The sequence below is a fragment of the Poromitra crassiceps genome (assembly GCF_964638095.1).
Source record: "Poromitra crassiceps genome assembly, chromosome: 13".
Taxonomy (NCBI): Eukaryota; Metazoa; Chordata; class Actinopteri; order Beryciformes; family Melamphaidae; genus Poromitra; species Poromitra crassiceps.
In genome coordinates, this window is record NC_139644.1 from 5,420,825 (window position 1) to 5,442,479 (window position 21,655).

At 44.7% G+C, this 21,655-nt stretch overlaps 1 protein-coding gene across 1 annotated transcript; it reads left to right on the top strand.

Annotated features, from left to right (window-relative positions):
- Window positions 1-257: 257 nt before the first annotated feature.
- Window positions 258-20,612, top strand: alg1 (ALG1 chitobiosyldiphosphodolichol beta-mannosyltransferase; the record flags this gene model as incomplete). Its single annotated transcript, XM_083649345.1, has 13 exons — window positions 258-555; window positions 1,057-1,134; window positions 2,069-2,172; window positions 3,378-3,526; window positions 4,267-4,356; window positions 5,552-5,665; window positions 7,351-7,454; window positions 10,638-10,676; window positions 17,364-17,423; window positions 17,565-17,675; window positions 18,167-18,281; window positions 19,647-19,722; window positions 20,478-20,612. The coding sequence occupies 13 exons, from the start codon at window positions 258-260 to the stop codon at window positions 20,610-20,612; spliced, it is 1,473 nt and encodes a 490-aa protein (XP_083505471.1).
- Window positions 20,613-21,655: the final 1,043 nt, after the last annotated feature.

Here is a 21,655-nt window from a genome sequence, read left to right on the forward strand (position 1 = left end):
CCCTCCCCTCTACACATGATTGCAGATCATCCTTGGTGAAATCAGAAATCAGGGTGTCACACAGAGTTAATAATCACCAAACCAGTTGGTTATCTTAGCGTATTTAATTTGTAGGCCTATTTGTTACCACCCGAAAGCTGGGGCGGTCGATGTCCGTATCTCTCCAGTTTTTCTGTTAGGGCTTGAACGCAGCACAGACTGAACGCCTCCCTCGGCTAGGCACGTCAGGCGGAAGTGGGAGTCAGAGCCAAACAAACATGGCGGACCACTGCTACACTTGCATTACTTTTCTGGGTGTTTCTGCACTAACTGCTGTGCTTCTGGCCGTGTTTTGTTTAACAAGCGCTAACGCAACATGGTCGCTCGTCTCCCTGGCTGTTATACTCGTGTGCGTGTCCACATTGTTACGCAAACTGCGGGAGCGAGCCGCCGGGCAGAGCGAGCGGCGGGTGTGCGTGCTCGTGCTGGGGGACATCGGCCGCAGTCCTCGGATGCAGTACCACGCGCTGTCTCTCAGTAAACACGGATATCACGTGACTTTTATTGGCTTTTTAGGTAAGAATACTGCTGCACTACAAGTCACACTACAACACAACAAACTACTGTCATTCACAACAAGTGAACACTACACTACACTACAACACAAACTCTACTGTCTACAACACAAAGTAATTCACATCATGGCTCCTGTATATCAGGCTGTCTGCCTGCCTGAGCTGTGAAACTCTTGTTTGGAGAGAACTTAATCAGCCAAACTCCATTTAAAATCATGGAAATTTAATGTTTCTTTGAATACATCAGCAAGCAAATCATAGGATGTCACCTAAGATCTTACTACATCATCAAGTGACATAACTGATGACATCACAATTGCTCGAGTGACATCACTGAAAACATCACAATGGCTCGAGTGACATCACTGATGACATCACAATCTCGAGTGGCATCACTGATGACATCACAATTGCTCGAGTGACATCACTGACGGCATCACTGGTGACATCACCATTGCTCACATAGACTGACTATTATTTTGATGAAATTATTTGATTTCAGACACCAAACCGCATCAGGATGTACTGAGAGATGAGAAGATCAGGATAGTTCCTATTGCAGAAGTTAAAGGCATCCAAGGTAAGTGGTTTACTAGCTGCCTGTCTGTCACTCTGTCTCAACAGTGAGGTTTATTCAGTGAGGTTGTGCTCAGACAGGTTGTTGTCTAACTCAACAGTGAGGTTTATTCAGTGGGGTTGTGCTCAGACAGGGTGTTGTCTAACTCAACAGTGAGGTTTATTCAGTGGGGTTGTGCTCAGACAGGGTGTCTAACTCAACAGTGAGGTTTATTCAGTGAGGTTGTGCTCAGACAGGGTGTCTAACTCAACAGTGAGGTTTATTCAGTGAGGTTGTGCTCAGACAGGTTGTTGTCTAACTCAACAGTGAGGTTTATTCAGTGAGGTTGTGCTCAGACAGGTTGTTGTCTAACTCAACAGTGAGGTTTATTCAGTGAGGTTGTGCTCAGACAGGGTGTTGTCTAACTCAACAGTGAGGTTTATTCAGTGAGGTTGTGCTCAGACAGGGTGTTGTCTAACTCAACAGTGAGGTTGTGCTCAGACAGGTTGTTGTCTAACTCAACAGTGAGGTTTATTCAGTGATGTTGTGCTCAGACAGGTTGTTGTCTAACTCAACAGTGAGGTTTATTCAGTGAGGTTGTGCTCAGACAGGTTGTTGTCTAACTCAACAGTGAGGTTTATTCAGTGGGGTTGTGCTCAGACAGGTTGTTGTCTAACTCAACAGTGAGGTTTATTCAGTGAGGTTGTGCTCAGACAGGTTGTTGTCTAACTCAACAGTGAGGTTTATTCAGTGGGGTTGTGCTCAGACAGGGTGTTGTCTAACTCAACAGTGAGGTTTATTCAGTGAGGTTGTGCTCAGACAGGTTGTCTAACTCAACAGTGAGGTTTATTCAGTGAGGTTGTGCTCAGACAGGTTGTCTAACTCAACAGTGAGGTTTATTCAGTGAGGTTGTGCTCAGACAGGGTGTCTAACTTCTTCCTGTGTGTTGTCTTTTCAGCAGGACCAAGAATCCTTACCTATGTGACCAAGGTGATTCTCCAGTCTGTGCAGCTTCTCCATGTGCTGCTGAAGATGGATTTACAGTCTCATATTCTCATGCAGGTGTGTGTGTGTGTGTGTGTGTGTGTGTGTGTGTGTGTGTGTGTGTGTGTGTGTGTGTGTGTGTGTGTGTGTGTGTGCGTGCGTGCGTGCGTGCGTGAGAGACGTGTGTGTTTGTAATGAGTAAGTTGAGTAACTCAGTAAGCTAAGTGTAACATATGGCACACACTCCTCATCGTTCAACAACACTCCTCATGTGTTGGACTGCAATGTAAAGGTAGCAGAGGATTAGTCTCTTAGAACAGACGAGTTGGCTTCCGCAATTTTCAAAATGCTTCCGCCATACCGTCTGTACTTCGTGGGGGAGAATCATGCACCAACCGGAATGGGAAGTAGAAAGGCGGGTCTTCCGCTCATTAGTCCAATCAGAATCCAATATGCCGCATTTTTCGTGGACACACGTGTCGTGATTGGTCGGATTCCGTCGAACTTCTTTCCTGTCTGAAGGTTTTTTTCCCAACTTCCTTGTGCATGTTCTGGGGGTGTAACGTACAGACTGTGTATAGCTGCATTCGCCGGATGTAGATGAGACAGTCTGTTTTAAGAGACTAGCAGAAGATCCACGCTGTATGTGAAGCATCACACCTGTAACAACCTTTGACCTTTCACTCAACCACTTTCTTCTTGTTCCTTTTGTTCTCCTATTACTCACAAGTCACAAAACAATCTCACAATGTGGGACCGAAATCACAGGCAGACAGACAGACAGACAGACAGACAGACAGACAGACAGACAAGACAGACAGACCAGACAAGACAGACAGACAGACAGACAGACCAGACAAGACCAGACAGACCAGACAGACAGACAGACAGACAGACAGACCAGACAGACAGACAGACAGACAGACAGACAGACAGACAGACAGACAAGACAGGCAGGCAGACAAGACAGACAGACCAGACAGACAGACCAGACAGACAGACAGACAGACAGACAGACAAGACAGACAGACCAGACAAGACAGACAGACCAGACAGACAGACAGACAGACCAGACAGACAGACAGACAGACAGACAGACAGACAGGCAGGCAGACAGGCAGGCAGGCAGGCAGGCAGACAGGCAGGCAGGCAGGCAGGCAGGCAGGCAGGCAGGCAGGCAGGCAGACAGACGCCACTTTGGCAGATGTATGTACATTGTATTGATGTTGAATGTGACCTCCAGACAGGAAGGAGCCTCTAAACTGATTGTGTTCGTATCCCAGAATCCCCCTGGCTTGCCCAGCATGGCGGTGGCCTGGCTGGTGTGTGGACTTCGTGGCTCCAGGTTCATCATCGACTGGCACAACTACGGCTACACCATCATGGCACTGTCCCACGGAGCGGGACACCCTGTAGTCCGACTGGCAAAGTGGTCAGTGGTCACCAGAACATCACAATGATGATTCACCATCAAAACCATCACAATGATTCACCATCAAAACCATCACAATGATTCACCATCAAAACCATCACAATGATTCACCATCATGTAACTGGAGATGAAAGTCACCAAATCACTCCAAATCTCTAAATAGCTGCAACATGTGAAGGGTTTCTGCAGGCCACCACTCATTTACACCAGAGCATGTGAGCGTAGCGGTGATAATTACCGCTCCTCGCTCCCGGAGCGGCCCTGTCCACCCGCTCCAGCGCTCCAGGCCGCTCCGCTCCAGACCGCTCCCCGCTCCATACAGATTTCACCCGTTCGCACTCACCGCTCCGCTCCGCTCAAAAGAATAAAAGAGATAAAAAGCCTGGGCAATGGGCATTGCTCACTACAAATAACATGAGCTCAGCAGGGTCGGCTGCATGTTCGTTTCTCTTCCTTCTCGTCTCGCAGCAGCTGGCAAGAAAATAGTGGGCATGCACATGGCCACGCACCGATGCATTCTGTTTCCAACATGTTGTGATCGAAACTGGAGCGGTACTGAGCAGTACTGAGCGGGTGATCGGTGCCGCTCCAACTTTCGCTCCGGTACCGCTCTGGTCCCCGCTCCGCTCTGCTCACATGCTCTGATTTACACACAGTTGGTTTGAACCCTTTTCTCTCCCTGCTCTCTCCCACACACACACACACACACACTCTTACTTTCTCTCCCTGCTCTCTCCCAGGTACGAGCGCCTGTTCGGCCCTCTGGCCACTCACAGCCTGTGTGTTACCAACGCTATGAAGGACGACCTGCAGACCAACTGGGGCATCAAGTAAGACTCATTCTGCTCTGTAATGATTCTGCATGAGACAAAGCACACATCATAATGTGCTGTATGAGAAACCCTCATGAGACAAAGCACACATCATAATGAGCTGTATGAGAAACCCTCTGCAATAGACCAAATCACCGTGACGTCACCATGTAAACAAATTTACTTCCGGGTACCACTTGGGGAAGGCGGCAGGTTTAAATGTGCGTGTTGTCAAATAAATGCTGTCAAACCCTCTCGTTGTTTTCGGCCGACTACTTTCAATTTAAATGGTTAAACGGTTGGTAAACATGCTTGTCCGACGTATCTAGCCTTTCTTCTGTGTTTGTTTTATGTAGTGTTAGCTAGCTAATAACGTTTGTTTGTCTGTCAAACTCGCTGTTTTGCAGACTCGTTAACGTAGAAGAGCCTGGTGACGCGAGGTTACGTTAACGTTACAAACAGAGCTACTGACGCCACGTTAATTTAATTTAGCGTCAAGTCTACTCTGGTCTCGTCCAACAGGTAAATTAGCTAGTCTGGTCTCCACTAACGTTAGTGAAAGTGTTGTTATGAATGATATTAAACAACAACACAACACGGACGAACCATTTTTGTCTTCTTTGTCTGTTTTTGTCTTCAACACGTCAGTTTGTGCCGTCCACCGCCATTATAATGTGTGGACCTCAGGGGTACCCGGAAGTAAATGTAAACATCCCGCTGATTTGGTCTATAGATACAGCAAGATGTATGAACAGTATGGAAGCAGCCACCTCTCCACCACCTGACCAACTCCACTCACATGCTGCCTTTGTGTCACACATGGAACAAAAAGGAATAATTTTGGATTCAAACATGAACTGTGAGCTGCAGGCTAGAACACCTCCACGCCCTGAGATTATAGCTACATCTTAAAGGTACATTCAGCCATGTTTTTTTGTTCAATTAAGTGTTAAATGGCTCTATAGTCTGAGTCTCTACGACTTATGGTTGCGGAGATACGTCCACCCTGCATGCAGGACTACAGGAGAGCGATAGAGGACAGTGGGGGGTTGGGGGTTTCAAGTCACTGACCAAACACTCTATTTCAGTCAGAATATAGAGCCACTTATTTTAACAGAAAAACATTGCTGAATGTACCTTTAAACTATTTATTGTCATGAAGCAACTTGTTTAATATAAAAATGTCCTGGGTTGTGTCACGTGACCTCCGCAGGGCGACCACTCTGTACGACAAACCGCCCTCTATCTTCAGAGAAACGCCACTGCAGCTCCAGCATGATCTGTTCATGAGACTGGCCAAGACCATCCCCCAGTTTCAGCCCAGCAGGTGAGTGCAAGACAAAACACACGCACGCACACACACACACACACACACACATGCACGCACGCACACGCACACACACACGCACACACACACACACACACACGCACGCACGCACGCACACACACATGCACGCACGCACACGCACACACACACCACACACACACACACACACACACACACACACACATACACTAGGGATGGGCATTTTAAGCAATTTAAATACTCGAGTACTCTCCTTCTATTATGAACGAGTGCTTGAGTACTCGCGCGCGCGCGAGGGGGGGGGGGGGCTGTGTGATTACTATGGTAATGACTGAGCAGGGGTAATCTGCTGTGTATGTGGCTGTTCACCCATAACGTTTGCATTTTTGCATGGAAAAAGCGCTACCTGGAGCATTTTTTGTCAGGAGAGGGACTGACTGTGATATTAGGTGACGCTAAGCTAACATCTAAAGCCTACCTTTAGACAGTATCTCCGATGGTTGGATTAGCGCTTTGGAGCAGACAAGTTGTGAAACAAGCGAAGGCATTTGATTTCCAATACATGTCCATTATTGCTGAATAGTGATCACCATGATGCGATTGTCTCCCAAAAAGTGATTCTTTCTCCACATTTCTTGTGACTAACGTTATGGGAAACGACAGTGTAGTCAGTAAACTAGTGCAACATTTTGAATTAGTTTTATCGGGCGTGCGCTATGAAGAAGCGTGCGTTTCATGCGGGAGAATCTCCAGCCACCATTTTCGGGAAGAGCTGGAAAACTTCTGGTTAAAACTTTCAAAATAATGTTACTTAAACAAAAGTAAATAGCTTATTGATGCACGTTGGAGGAGAAAAGGTATTTCAATGAATGAAGCAGCATCCTTGTATCAAAATACTTGTTGTGATGTTATATGGCGTGAAACTGTGGCTGTAACGCATTACTCAAAATAAATAAGGTTACAATAAGCGTTTTATTTTGAAAGCAACAAAGCGGATGATGTACTTGTACATTCTGGCTGACTTGACACCCGGCCGTGCAGTTGCTGCTGGTTGCGGCCAGATCCACATGACGATGCGTGCGTAGATCTTCTATACCATTTTTAAAGGGGTGGGGAGTGGGGCGAGTACCCGAACAGCAGAAACGTTACTCGAATACTGACGTTATGAACGAGTGCTCGAGTACCCGAGTACTCGCGCACATCCCTAACACACACACACACACACACACACACACACACACACACACACACACACACACTCATTCCTGATGGGTCGTCCAGGTAGAGCGGTTCATTCCTACACTGGAGTACGATGGAATTATTTTTCTATCTTTTATAGAGTAGCACAGGGATGATGTATTTTTATAGGCTTTATCCAGAAATCTCCAGCAGCAGACCTGATGCTGAGCGTTTTGCAGGTTGGAGTGTGTGGAGAGCGAGGTGGAGAGGACGTGTCTGGAGAGCGAGGTGGAGAGGACGTGTCTGGAGAGCGAGGGGGAGAGGACGTGTCTGGAGAGCGAGGTTGAGAGGACGTGTCTGGAGAGCGAGGTGGAGAGGACGTGTCTGGAGAGCGAGGTGGAGAGGACGTGTCTGGAGAGCGAGGTGGAGAGGACGTGTCTGGAGAGCGAGGTGGAGAGGACGTGTCTGGAGAGCGAGGTGGAGAGGACGTGTCTGGAGAGCGAGGTGGAGAGGACGTGTCTGGAGAGCGAGGTGGAGAGGACGCGGTTCTCAGCTCGCGGCCTCGCTGACGACACGGTGACCTTGACCCCGGGCCGGCCTGCGCTCCTGCTCAGCAGCACCAGCTGGACGGGTCAGTGCTGCTCACACTGTACTGATACTACAGACAGGTCAGTGCTGCTCACACTGTACTGATACTACAGACAGGTCAGTGCTGCTCACACTGTACTGATACTACAGACGGATCAGTGCTGCTCACACTGTACTGATACTACAGACGGGTCAGTGCTGCTCACACTGTACTGATACTACAGACGGGTCAGTGCTGCTCACACTGTACTGATACTACAGACGGGTCAGTGCTGCTCACACTGTACTGATACTACAGACGGGTCAGTGCTGCTCACACTGTACTGATACTACAGACGGGTCAGTGCTGCTCACACTGTACTGATACTACAGACGGGTCAGTGCTGCTCACACTGTACTGATACTACAGATGGGTCAGTGCTGCTCACACTGTACTGATACTACAGACGGGTCAGTGCTGCTCACACTGTACTGATACTACAGACAGGTCAGTGCTGCTCACACTGTACTGATACTACAGACGGGTCAGTGCTGCTCACACTGTACTAATACTACAGACAGGTCAGTGCTGCTCACACTGTACTGATACTACAGACGGGTCAGTGCTGCTCACACTGTACTGATACTACAGACGGGTCAGTGCTGCTCACACTGTACTGATACTACAGACAGGTCAGTGCTGCTCACACTGTACTGATACTGCAGACAGGTCAGTGCTGCTCACACTGTACTGATACTACAGACAGGTCAGTGCTGCTCACACTGTACTGATACTGCAGACGGGTCAGTGCTGCTCACACTGTACTGATACTACAGACGGGTCAGTGCTGCTCACACTGTACTGATACTACAGACGGGTCAGTGCTGCTCACACTGTACTGATACTACAGACGGGTCAGTGCTGCTCACACTGTACTGATACTACAGACGGGTCAGTGCTGCTCACACTGTACTGATACTACAGACGGGTCAGTGCTGCTCACACTGTACTGATACTACAGACGGGTCAGTGCTGCTCACACTGTACTGATACTGCAGACGGGTCAGTGCTGCTCACACTACTGATACTACAGACAGGTCAGTGCTGCTCACACTGTACTGATACTACAGACAGGTCAGTGCTGCTCACACTGTACTGATACTGCAGACGGGTCAGTGCTGCTCACACTGTACTGATACTACAGACAGGTCAGTGCTGCTCACACTACTGATACTACAGACAGGTCAGTGCTGCTCACACTGTACTGATACTACAGACGGGTCAGTGCTGCTCACACTGTACTGATACTACAGACAGGTCAGTGCTGCTCACACTGTACTGATACTGCAGACGGGTCAGTGCTGCTCACACTACTGATACTACAGACAGGTCAGTGCTGCTCACACTGTACTGATACTACAGACAGGTCAGTGCTGCTCACACTGTACTGATACTACAGACAGGTCAGTGCTGCTCACACTACTGATACTACAGACAGGTCAGTGCTGCTCACACTGTACTGATACTGCAGACGGGTCAGTGCTGCTCACACTGTACTGATACTACAGACAGGTCAGTGCTGCTCACACTACTGATACTACAGACAGGTCAGTGCTGCTCACACTGTACTGATACTACAGACAGGTCAGTGCTGCTCACACTACTGATACTACAGACGGGTCAGTGCTGCTCACACTGTACTGATACTAGGCTACATGGACATTCACGTTCAGTGCCTGCTACTGAGCTGTGACCAAGTCAGCTTTGCTCCAGTCTCAAGTCTTTAGGCATCAGTCAAGTCCCAACAAGTCTAAATGTAGAACAGCAAGTCAAAGCAGAACAAGTCAAGAGTCCAGTATCTTAAAGAGAATGAAATATCTAGGATTCTTCAAAGCAATATGATTTTTATGGGATAAAAAGTTGGTAAGAGCATCATGAGTTTGATGTCTAATTTATAATCTCTTTCAACCAGTCAGAAATGAACGGGGGTTTGGGGCAAAATGCAGCCCAAAAATAATCATCTAAAATTGCCCTTGGAATTGGGATGACGGGGGCTTTTAATGCCCCCATAAAATAAGAGTTATGTATTTTAACACATTGAGTGCCAAGGACGTCTGTGGACGTCCTAAAAAAAAGTAACGAGAAGTGCCAAGGACGTCTGTGGACGTCCTAAAATCATAATTCATATTATTCCATAATTCTGCTGTTTAAGGTCGTACCCAGCCAGTGAGCATGAATCCCTTCAAGGGATCACACGGCGCCACCTTAAATATCTACACGGGAGCTGCGCCACCCTGCTCAGATCCTTTACTTTGTGCAGGAGAAAGCGGAGAAAGCCGTGATCAAAGACGAGACACCGATGCATGCTGCAGCCAGAGCCATATAGATTGCTCTGTCTGCAGCTGACAGTTGGCTGCGATCCGCGCCCACAACTGAGCTCCTCCGCCCCTGTCTATCCGCCTGCACATAGTCTCTCCACACGACCACCCGCCAGAAAGGCAGCACCCGAAGCCGAACGGCCAAACCCCCTCCCGCAGTCCCGTTTGCCACTTCCTCGTCGCGCTGGGATCCGCCCGGGGCAAAAACGGAGGCTGCGAAAATGACTGACAGAAAGACTGTGTGCGTGTGGGGAGGAGTCTGCAGCTCAGGGGTGGAGAGGGGGGGAGAGGGGGGTGGGGCACGCAGGCTGCACAGAACTACACCATGTCACCACATCAGAAAATACCAGCCAGAGTCAGCGAATGTGCCCGAAATTAGAGTGCAAAAAGTATTCATAAAAGTGACTTTATCTTGAAAAGTAAAAAAAGACAGCAGAAAACCCTTGAAAGTGCTCTTCTTTCAGAGGCTGTCATTTCATAATGGAACTGTCTAGAAACAAAATTTCTTCTTTGGAAGAAGCAGGAGTGTCCAATGTTTCATTCGAGTCCAGCCCTGTCCATATAGCCCTAATAGAATAAATTCTATAGCTGTTTTCAACTGAATGGAAGTGAATCTGGCACAGGCTCCAGACAATTTTACTGAAGCGCTGTGGCACTCAATGTGTTAACATGACTCTGTTTGCAAAGCGTGTCCTCCGGGAAGCAGCCAGTAGCCATCATTACATTAAACTTTAAGACATGAATTGCATTTAAACTTTTGACTATTTTACAATTGACTATACATTGACTCTATTACATTTGTTGAAGAAACCATCATTATTTTTCTATTAAGATCATGAAATGAAGAGGTTTCACTTTCTTTCCACAGAGGATGAAGACTTCTCTGTCCTGTTGAAGGCTCTAGAAGGTAGGCCAGGCTCCACACCGCTGTGACACAGACTGTTTTCATCATGTTTCACCTCAGAGCTGTTTCTGTCTCAACAGACTGTTTTCATCATGTTTGACCTCAGAGCTGTTTCTGTCTCAACAGACTGTTTTCATCATGTTTCACCTCAGAGCTGTTTCTGTCTCAACAGACTGTTTTCATCATGTTTGACCTCAGAGCTGTTTGTGTCTCAACAGACTGTTTTCATCATGTTTCACCTCAGAGCTGTTTCTGTCTCAACAGACTGTTTTCATCATGTTTGACCTCAGAGCTGTTTCTGTCTCAACAGACTGTTTTCATCATGTTTGACCTCAGAGCTGTTTCTGTCTCAACAGACTGTTTTCATCATGTTTGACCTCAGAGCTGTTTGTGTCTCAACAGACTGTTTTCATCATGTTTCACCTCAGAGCTGTTTCTGTCTCAATAGACTGTTTTCATCATGTTTCACCTCAGAGCTGTTTCTGTCTCAACAGACTGTTTTCATCATGTTTCACCTCAGAGCTGTTTCTGTCTCAACAGACTGTTTTCATCATGTTTGACCTCAGAGCTGTTTCTGTCTCAACAGACTGTTTTCATCATGTTTGACCTCAGAGCTGTTTGTGTCTCAACAGACTGTTTTCATCATGTTTCACCTCAGAGCTGTTTCTGTCTCAACAGACTGTTTTCATCATGTTTCACCTCAGAGCTGTTTCTGTCTCAACAGACTGTTTTCATCATGTTTCACCTCAGAGCTGTTTCTGTCTCAACAGACTGTTTTCATCATGTTTCACCTCAGAGCTGTTTGTGTCTCAACAGACTGTTTTCATCATGTTTCACCTCAGAGCTGTTTCTGTCTCAACAGACTGTTTTCATCATGTTTCACCTCAGAGCTGTTTCTGTCTCAACAGACTGTTTTCATCATGTTTGACCTCAGAGCTGTTTCTGTCTCAACAGACTGTTTTCATCATGTTTGACCTCAGAGCTGTTTCTGTCTCAACAGACTGTTTTCATCATGTTTGACCTCAGAGCTGTTTCTGTCTCAACAGACTGTTTTCATCATGTTTGACCTCAGAGCTGTTTCTGTCTCAACAGACTGTTTTCATCATGTTTGACCTCAGAGCTGTTTCTGTCTCAACAGACTGTTTTCATCATGTTTCACCTCAGAGCTGTTTCTGTCTCAACAGACTGTTTTCATCATGTTTGACCTCAGAGCTGTTTGTGTCTCAACAGACTGTTTTCATCATGTTTCACCTCAGAGCTGTTTCTGTCTCAACAGACTGTTTTCATCATGTTTGACCTCAGAGCTGTTTCTGTCTCAACAGACTGTTTTCATCATGTTTGACCTCAGAGCTGTTTCTGTCTCAACAGACTGTTTTCATCATGTTTGACCTCAGAGCTGTTTGTGTCTCAACAGACTGTTTTCATCATGTTTCACCTCAGAGCTGTTTCTGTCTCAATAGACTGTTTTCATCATGTTTCACCTCAGAGCTGTTTCTGTCTCAACAGACTGTTTTCATCATGTTTCACCTCAGAGCTGTTTCTGTCTCAACAGACTGTTTTCATCATGTTTGACCTCAGAGCTGTTTCTGTCTCAACAGACTGTTTTCATCATGTTTGACCTCAGAGCTGTTTGTGTCTCAACAGACTGTTTTCATCATGTTTCACCTCAGAGCTGTTTCTGTCTCAACAGACTGTTTTCATCATGTTTCACCTCAGAGCTGTTTCTGTCTCAACAGACTGTTTTCATCATGTTTCACCTCAGAGCTGTTTCTGTCTCAACAGACTGTTTTCATCATGTTTCACCTCAGAGCTGTTTCTGTCTCAACAGACTGTTTTCATCATGTTTCACCTCAGAGCTGTTTGTGTCTCAACAGACTGTTTTCATCATGTTTCACCTCAGAGCTGTTTCTGTCTCAACAGACTGTTTTCATCATGTTTCACCTCAGAGCTGTTTCTGTCTCAACAGACTGTTTTCATCATGTTTGACCTCAGAGCTGTTTCTGTCTCAACAGACTGTTTTCATCATGTTTGACCTCAGAGCTGTTTCTGTCTCAACAGACTGTTTTCATCATGTTTGACCTCAGAGCTGTTTCTGTCTCAACAGACTGTTTTCATCATGTTTGACCTCAGAGCTGTTTCTGTCTCAACAGACTGTTTTCATCATGTTTGACCTCAGAGCTGTTTCTGTCTCAACAGACTGTTTTCATCATGTTTGACCTCAGAGCTGTTTCTGTCTCAACAGACTGTTTTCATCATGTTTGACCTCAGAGCTGTTTCTGTCTCAACAGACTGTTTTCATCATGTTTCACCTCAGAGCTGTTTCTGTCTCAACAGACTGTTTTCATCATGTTTCACCTCAGAGCTGTTTCTGTCTCAACAGACTGTTTTCATCATGTTTGACCTCAGAGCTGTTTCTGTCTCAACAGACTGTTTTCATCATGTTTGACCTCAGAGCTGTTTCTGTCTCAACAGACTGTTTTCATCATGTTTGACCTCAGAGCTGTTTCTGTCTCAACAGACTGTTTTCATCATGTTTCACCTCAGAGCTGTTTCTGTCTCAACAGACTGTTTTCATCATGTTTGACCTCAGAGCTGTTTGTGTCTCAACAGACTGTTTTCATCATGTTTCACCTCAGAGCTGTTTCTGTCTCAACAGACTGTTTTCATCATGTTTGACCTCAGAGCTGTTTCTGTCTCAACAGACTGTTTTCATCATGTTTGACCTCAGAGCTGTTTCTGTCTCAACAGACTGTTTTCATCATGTTTGACCTCAGAGCTGTTTGTGTCTCAACAGACTGTTTTCATCATGTTTCACCTCAGAGCTGTTTCTGTCTCAATAGACTGTTTTCATCATGTTTCACCTCAGAGCTGTTTCTGTCTCAACAGACTGTTTTCATCATGTTTCACCTCAGAGCTGTTTCTGTCTCAACAGACTGTTTTCATCATGTTTGACCTCAGAGCTGTTTCTGTCTCAACAGACTGTTTTCATCATGTTTGACCTCAGAGCTGTTTGTGTCTCAACAGACTGTTTTCATCATGTTTCACCTCAGAGCTGTTTCTGTCTCAACAGACTGTTTTCATCATGTTTCACCTCAGAGCTGTTTCTGTCTCAACAGACTGTTTTCATCATGTTTCACCTCAGAGCTGTTTCTGTCTCAACAGACTGTTTTCATCATGTTTCACCTCAGAGCTGTTTCTGTCTCAACAGACTGTTTTCATCATGTTTCACCTCAGAGCTGTTTGTGTCTCAACAGACTGTTTTCATCATGTTTCACCTCAGAGCTGTTTCTGTCTCAACAGACTGTTTTCATCATGTTTCACCTCAGAGCTGTTTCTGTCTCAACAGACTGTTTTCATCATGTTTGACCTCAGAGCTGTTTCTGTCTCAACAGACTGTTTTCATCATGTTTGACCTCAGAGCTGTTTCTGTCTCAACAGACTGTTTTCATCATGTTTGACCTCAGAGCTGTTTCTGTCTCAACAGACTGTTTTCATCATGTTTGACCTCAGAGCTGTTTCTGTCTCAACAGACTGTTTTCATCATGTTTGACCTCAGAGCTGTTTCTGTCTCAACAGACTGTTTTCATCATGTTTGACCTCAGAGCTGTTTCTGTCTCAACAGACTGTTTTCATCATGTTTGACCTCAGAGCTGTTTCTGTCTCAACAGACTGTTTTCATCATGTTTCACCTCAGAGCTGTTTCTGTCTCAACAGACTGTTTTCATCATGTTTCACCTCAGAGCTGTTTCTGTCTCAACAGACTGTTTTCATCATGTTTGACCTCAGAGCTGTTTCTGTCTCAACAGACTGTTTTCATCATGTTTGACCTCAGAGCTGTTTCTGTCTCAACAGACTGTTTTCATCATGTTTCACCTCAGAGCTGTTTGTCTCAACAGACTGTTTTCATCATGTTTCACCTCAGAGCTGTTTCTGTCTCAACAGACTGTTTTCATCATGTTTGACCTCAGAGCTGTTTCTGTCTCAACAGACTGTTTTCATCATGTTTCACCTCAGAGCTGTTTCTGTCTCAACAGACTGTTTTCATCATGTTTCACCTCAGAGCTGTTTCTGTCTCAACAGACTGTTTTCATCATGTTTCACCTCAGAGCTGTTTCTGTCTCAACAGACTGTTTTCATCATGTTTCACCTCAGAGCTGTTTCTGTCTCAACAGACTGTTTTCATCATGTTTCACCTCAGAGCTGTTTCTGTCTCAACAGACTGTTTTCATCATGTTTGACCTCAGAGCTGTTTCTGTCTCAACAGACTGTTTTCATCATGTTTCACCTCAGAGCTGTTTCTGTCTCAACAGACTGTTTTCATCATGTTTGACCTCAGAGCTGTTTCTGTCTCAACAGACTGTTTTCATCATGTTTCACCTCAGAGCTGTTTGTCTCAACAGACTGTTTTCATCATGTTTCACCTCAGAGCTGTTTTTGTCTCAACAGACTGTTTTCATCATGTTTGACCTCAGAGCTGTTTCTGTCTCAACAGACTGTTTTCATCATGTTTCACCTCAGAGCTGTTTCTGTCTCAACAGACTGTTTTCATCATGTTTCACCTCAGAGCTGTTTCTGTCTCAACAGACTGTTTTCATCATGTTTGACCTCAGAGCTGTTTCTGTCTCAACAGACTGTTTTCATCATGTTTCACCTCAGAGCTGTTTGTCTCAACAGACTGTTTTCATCATGTTTCACCTCAGAGCTGTTTCTGTCTCAACAGACTGTTTTCATCATGTTTGACCTCAGAGCTGTTTCTGTCTCAACAGACTGTTTTCATCATGTTTGACCTCAGAGCTGTTTCTGTCTCAACAGACTGTTTTCATCATGTTTCACCTCAGAGCTGTTTCTGTCTCAACAGACTGTTTTCATCATGTTTCACCTCAGAGCTGTTTCTGTCTCAACAGACTGTTTTCATCATGTTTCACCTCAGAGCTGTTTCTGTCTCAACAGACTGTTTTCATCATGTTTGACCTCAGAGCTGTTTCTGTCTCAACAGACTGTTTTCATCATGTTTGACCTCAGAGCTGTTTCTGTCTCAACAGACTGTTTTCATCATGTTTCACCTCAGAGCTGTTTCTGTCTCAACAGACTGTTTTCATCATGTTTCACCTCAGAGCTGTTTCTGTCTCAACAGACTGTTTTCATCATGTTTGACCTCAGAGCTGTTTGTGTCTCAACAGACTGTTTTCATCATGTTTGACCTCAGAGCTGTTTCTGTCTCAACAGACTGTTTTCATCATGTTTCACCTCAGAGCTGTTTCTGTCTCAACAGACTGTTTTCATCATGTTTGACCTCAGAGCTGTTTCTGTCTCAACAGACTGTTTTCATCATGTTTCACCTCAGAGCTGTTTCTGTCTCAACAGACTGTTTTCATCATGTTTCACCTCAGAGCTGTTTCTGTCTCAACAGACTGTTTTCATCATGTTTGACCTCAGAGCTGTTTGTGTCTCAACAGACTGTTTTCATCATGTTTGACCTCAGAGCTGTTTGTGTCTCAACAGACTGTTTTCATCATGTTTCACCTCAGAGCTGTTTCTGTCTCAACAGACTGTTTTCATCATGTTTCACCTCAGAGCTGTTTCTGTCTCAACAGACTGTTTTCATCATGTTTGACCTCAGAGCTGTTTCTGTCTCAACAGACTGTTTTCATCATGTTTCACCTCAGAGCTGTTTGTCTCAACAGACTGTTTTCATCATGTTTCACCTCAGAGCTGTTTTTGTCTCAACAGACTGTTTTCATCATGTTTGACCTCAGAGCTGTTTCTGTCTCAACAGACTGTTTTCATCATGTTTCACCTCAGAGCTGTTTCTGTCTCAACAGACTGTTTTCATCATGTTTCACCTCAGAGCTGTTTCTGTCTCAACAGACTGTTTTCATCATGTTTGACCTCAGAGCTGTTTCTGTCTCAACAGACTGTTTTCATCATGTTTCACCTCAGAGCTGTTTGTCTCAACAGACTGTTTTCATCATGTTTCACCTCAGAGCTGTTTCTGTCTCAACAGACTGTTTTCATCATGTTTGACCTCAGAGCTGTTTCTGTCTCAACAGACTGTTTTCATCATGTTTCACCTCAGAGCTGTTTGTCTCAACAGACTGTTTTCATCATGTTTCACCTCAGAGCTGTTTGTGTCTCAACAGACTGTTTTCATCATGTTTGACCTCAGAGCTGTTTCTGTCTCAACAGACTGTTTTCATCATGTTTCACCTCAGAGCTGTTTCTGTCTCAACAGACTGTTTTCATCATGTTTGACCTCAGAGCTGTTTCTGTCTCAACAGACTGTTTTCATCATGTTTGACCTCAGAGCTGTTTCTGTCTCAACAGACTGTTTTCATCATGTTTGACCTCAGAGCTGTTTCTGTCTCAACAGACTGTTTTCATCATGTTTCACCTCAGAGCTGTTTCTGTCTCAACAGACTGTTTTCATCATGTTTCACCTCAGAGCTGTTTCTGTCTCAACAGACTGTTTTCATCATGTTTGACCTCAGAGCTGTTTGTGTCTCAACAGACTGTTTTCATCATGTTTGACCTCAGAGCTGTTTCTGTCTCAACAGACTGTTTTCATCATGTTTCACCTCAGAGCTGTTTCTGTCTCAACAGACTGTTTTCATCATGTTTCACCTCAGAGCTGTTTGTCTCAACAGACTGTTTTCATCATGTTTGACGTCAGAGCTGTTTCTGTCTCAACAGAGTACCAAGGCTTCATCAAAGCAGGAGCTTCTCTGCCATCTTTGGTCTGTGTGATCACAGGTAATCCTCTGATTACAGGTGTCACAATTAACTGTCATCTTGGGTTTAGTTAACCCTAACACACTGATCATTTGTAAACCTGTGTGCGTGTGCGTGTGTGCGTGCGTGCGTGCATGCGTGCGCGTGCGTGCGTGCGTGTAGGGAAGGGTCCTCAGAAGGAGCACTACAAGAAACTGATAGACTCCCTCCATTTGGAGCATGTGATGATCTGCACTCCCTGGCTAGAAGCAGAAGACTATCCTGTCTTACTAGGTACACACACATTGTGTGTGTGTGTGTGTGTGTGTGTGTGTGTGTGTGTGTGTGTGTGTGTGTGTGTGTGTGTGTGTGTGTGTGTGTGCGTGCGTGCGTGCGTGTGTGTCACTAACAAACCACGGTAATATTTGAAAGCAAACTGTTACATTTATGCTCACATATAAAACTAACTTATTTCGTTTCAATTTTGTGTTATTGAAATTGATAATAAAATATATATTTTTTCAGTATTTTGTTTTTGTCATATCGTCAAGAATATGGTTATCGCACAAATACCTTGAAATATTGTGGTATTATTTTAGGGCCACATCGCCCACATTGTGTGCTAGACGGGTGATCTGTGGAAAGTGCAGAGGACTGAAATGAGTTCATGACCACTTCAACCACTCCTTTACCAGACACTGTGTGTGTGTGTGTGTGTGTGTGTGTGCGCGTGCGTGCGTGCGTGCGTGCATGCGTGTGCGTGCGCGCGTGTGTGTGTGTTGCAGGCTCAGCAGACCTGGGCGTGTGTCTCCACAAGTCGTCCAGCGGTCTGGATCTGCCCATGAAGGTGGTGGACATGTTTGGCTGCTGCCTGCCCGTCTGCGCCATCAGCTTCAACTGGTGAGAGGCTCCACCTTCCAGCGCCGAACCCTGAGCTGCCAGTGGCTTTCTGAGGACCATCATTATCATACATTTCTATTTCTATTTAAACAGTTACAAAGTGCCTCACAAGCAAGAGACATAAAAACAAAGACATATATAAGTCAGTGAGGTAGAAGTAATAAAACAGAAATCAATACGACTGCAACTATAGAGAGGCAAAGTGGAACTTCACTTCCTGCTTCAGCACTGTACCAGAGATTTTCATCCGCCATTTATTTTCCCATAGACATTTCATAAAATGCTTATAAAATAGTTGTACTTCGTCGAACCAAACGGTTCAGCTAACGCTATAATTGGGAGAGACCATAGAACATTTCACTCTGACCAAAACTTAAAAACATCGAAAAAATATTTTCTTTAAACCCGCATTTTTTTACGTTTTGGTCCCAGTGAAATGTTATGCAATCTCTCCTGTTTCTAAATATATCTGTACCGTTTGGTTTGAACCAGTACAACTTTTTATAAGCATTTTACGAAATGTGTATGGGAAAATAAATGGCGGATGAAAATCTCTGCAGTGCTGAAGCAGGAAGTAGGCAGTCACTTTGCCTCTCTATTCACCTTATTCACCACGCCCACTTTTTCTCTCTTCCGCGTTCGACGCAACGTATTTGTTCTTCCGGTTCTAAATAAAACGTCAGTATGTATGAAGTTTGGCAACATTCAGAATTAAGCTACACTGCGGCCAACTTCAGTTACATGTTCATAACGTTACTGCTGCGAGGAGCCGATGGCTGTACCCGGTCGGCATTTAACGTTAGTTACAAAAGCACGTCGACAGTGTTTTCTCACTGCCAGTAGCCTAACTACAGTAGGGTTTGACAGATAGCTAGTCCGACCGGTGTCAGCACAGCCAGCACTCCCGGTCCTCGCTGCTCGTTAAGGATTTCTAATAGGCGTTATTCTGATAAACTGGTCACATATATGTTACGTTCTCACCCGACAAATATTAAAACTTTAAAACAGTTTGGGGTTTTTTTAGCTTGAAAACAGCTTTTTGGCAAGTCTAAATGACTGCGGTAGGCGTACTCTACTTCCGTGTTTAAAACCGTAAAGACGATTACGAAATGACGTCATGCAGAGGCGTCCTTGTATGGGCAAAGAATAAGGTGAATAGCTAGTACCATTACTACTACTACTACTACTACTACTGCTGCTATTTTTTTTTCAGTATTCCCTTTTTTAAACCCCTCTGTTATAGTTTCTTTGAGGCTTTCTTTGAGTACAGTGATATTTGGCTGCGATGGTAACTTGCTCCTTACTGAATGTGTCAAACATCTTGTAGTGTGTATCTCATCTAAAACAACTATCTGTGTTTTGAAGTCTACATGAGCTGGTGAAGCATGAAGAGAACGGCCTCGTCTTCAGAGACTCTGAGGAACTGGCTGAGCAGCTTAAGGTGAGAGAACCACTGTGTGGCTCACACGTCAAATCAACATCATTCTGCACAGACACACTCTGTTGTCATTGAACTTGTACTGGTTAGATGGTATCCTGGTTGTATTGAATCCTGAACCACATATGATATCGCATGTTGATTTGTACCATGAGATACAGTAAGCATCTCGCCCCATCCCTCTGCTCGACATACACTATCTTTTAGATTTGACCATTTTAGGGCAAAAAATACATAAAACAAATAAATACAAAGAGTAAAGTTTCCCCCCACAATTGTATTCCATCAACACAACTAATTGAACAACTAACTGACTCTATTCCTTCAGAAAGTCATAGCTGTCACAGACTGTGTTGCATAGTTGATTTCTCTACTGGTGACAACATGTGATATTGTAAGTCGCTTCAGATAAAAGTGTCTGCTAATATAATGTGATGAAAGTTGTAAAACAATAAATGGGCAGAATAAGAAAAGACACCAGGAAATGAATTGCTCAGGAACATCAAGTTCAAATGTTAGATAAGATACATATTGTACTACTTTAATATATAGTTTAAGATTAAAGATATTTTACGCATATTGGTACTCTGTATCGGCAAGTACTCAAATGTAAGCACTCGTACTCAGTCTGCAAGAAAGTGGTATTGGTGCATCCCTATTTAGAGAAGTAGACTTTTTAGAGACCTGTGGACCTGCACTTAGCTTCTGCCCCTTCTTCCTTCCATCATGTCAATGTGTTTGGGGCTGTGTGTCTCCAGTCCCTCTTGTCAGACTTCCCCAGTGCAGACGGCAGACTGGGCGTGTTCAGGAGGAACCTCCGGGCCAGCAGGGGGCAGCGCTGGGACGACAACTGGGACCAGCACGTCCTGCCGCTGATCTCTGCTGCACAGTAGACACTCAACTGCTACTGGTCTGACCTGAAGATGCTGAGAAGCGGTATGTTGTGTTGTGCAATTTGACCATTTTCATCCCAGATAAGTTACAAGTACATTCAGCATTTCCTGCAGGAATGGTATTTTATTTTATTCTTTGCAGTGAGGAGAAGTCTCTGAAACAGTATTTAGGCCCTAAAACTCTGAAATGAATCCCAGCATGATGTCATGATGATAAACAGGCCACAAAATTAGCATCAGCCACCAGCCAAATGCTGGTAAATATGCATGTGGCTTCACTCACCAGCCAGGGGGGGGCAGTAATCTATTGAGAGTCTGGTAACATTTTTACAATAACTAGCCATTTGGCGGGTGGACCAAAAAGTAAATTTCGCACAGATTTGATTTGATTAGACAGTATGCAATACATAAGTAAGACAAAATGCTGCGGTGTCAGGGATAAAACGAAAAAGTCCAGGACTTATTTCCATTGTTGTCCCTGTTGTGTCGAGTGTCCCCTGTGGAGACAGGCATCTGGTAAAGTGCAATACAACATTCAAAATGGGTTAGGGTTAAAATGACAAAAAAAAACATATACTATATCAATATCTAAAAGTGCTCAACTTCAGTCAGAGCGGAAACAGTAAAAACACAATAATATCAGCAAATCAACAACACACCACAATACATCACAATTAGAAATGGCAGGTTATGCAGACAGGTTGCTAAAAAGCTGTTTCTTAACCTTTGTTTTAAAAGCCACCTTACTTTCTGTTTCTTTGATTGGGAGAGGCAGTTTGTTCCACTCCACAGCACCGGAATAGATAAAAGATACTCTACCTGTCAATGTCTTATGCTTGTGGAGGGCCACATTTCCTACACTTGCTCTTGTGTTGTGTCCATGTGCAATTTTATAAAATAATTGTTAAAGTATTCCGGTGCTCTATTGTTTAAAATCCTATGTACCATAGTAAGTTGAAGCTGTCTGGCCCTGTCCTCAACTGGTAACCACTGGAGAAGAATAAACTGAGCCTTCCCCACGTGGCTTCTGTGGTTAAGGCCCA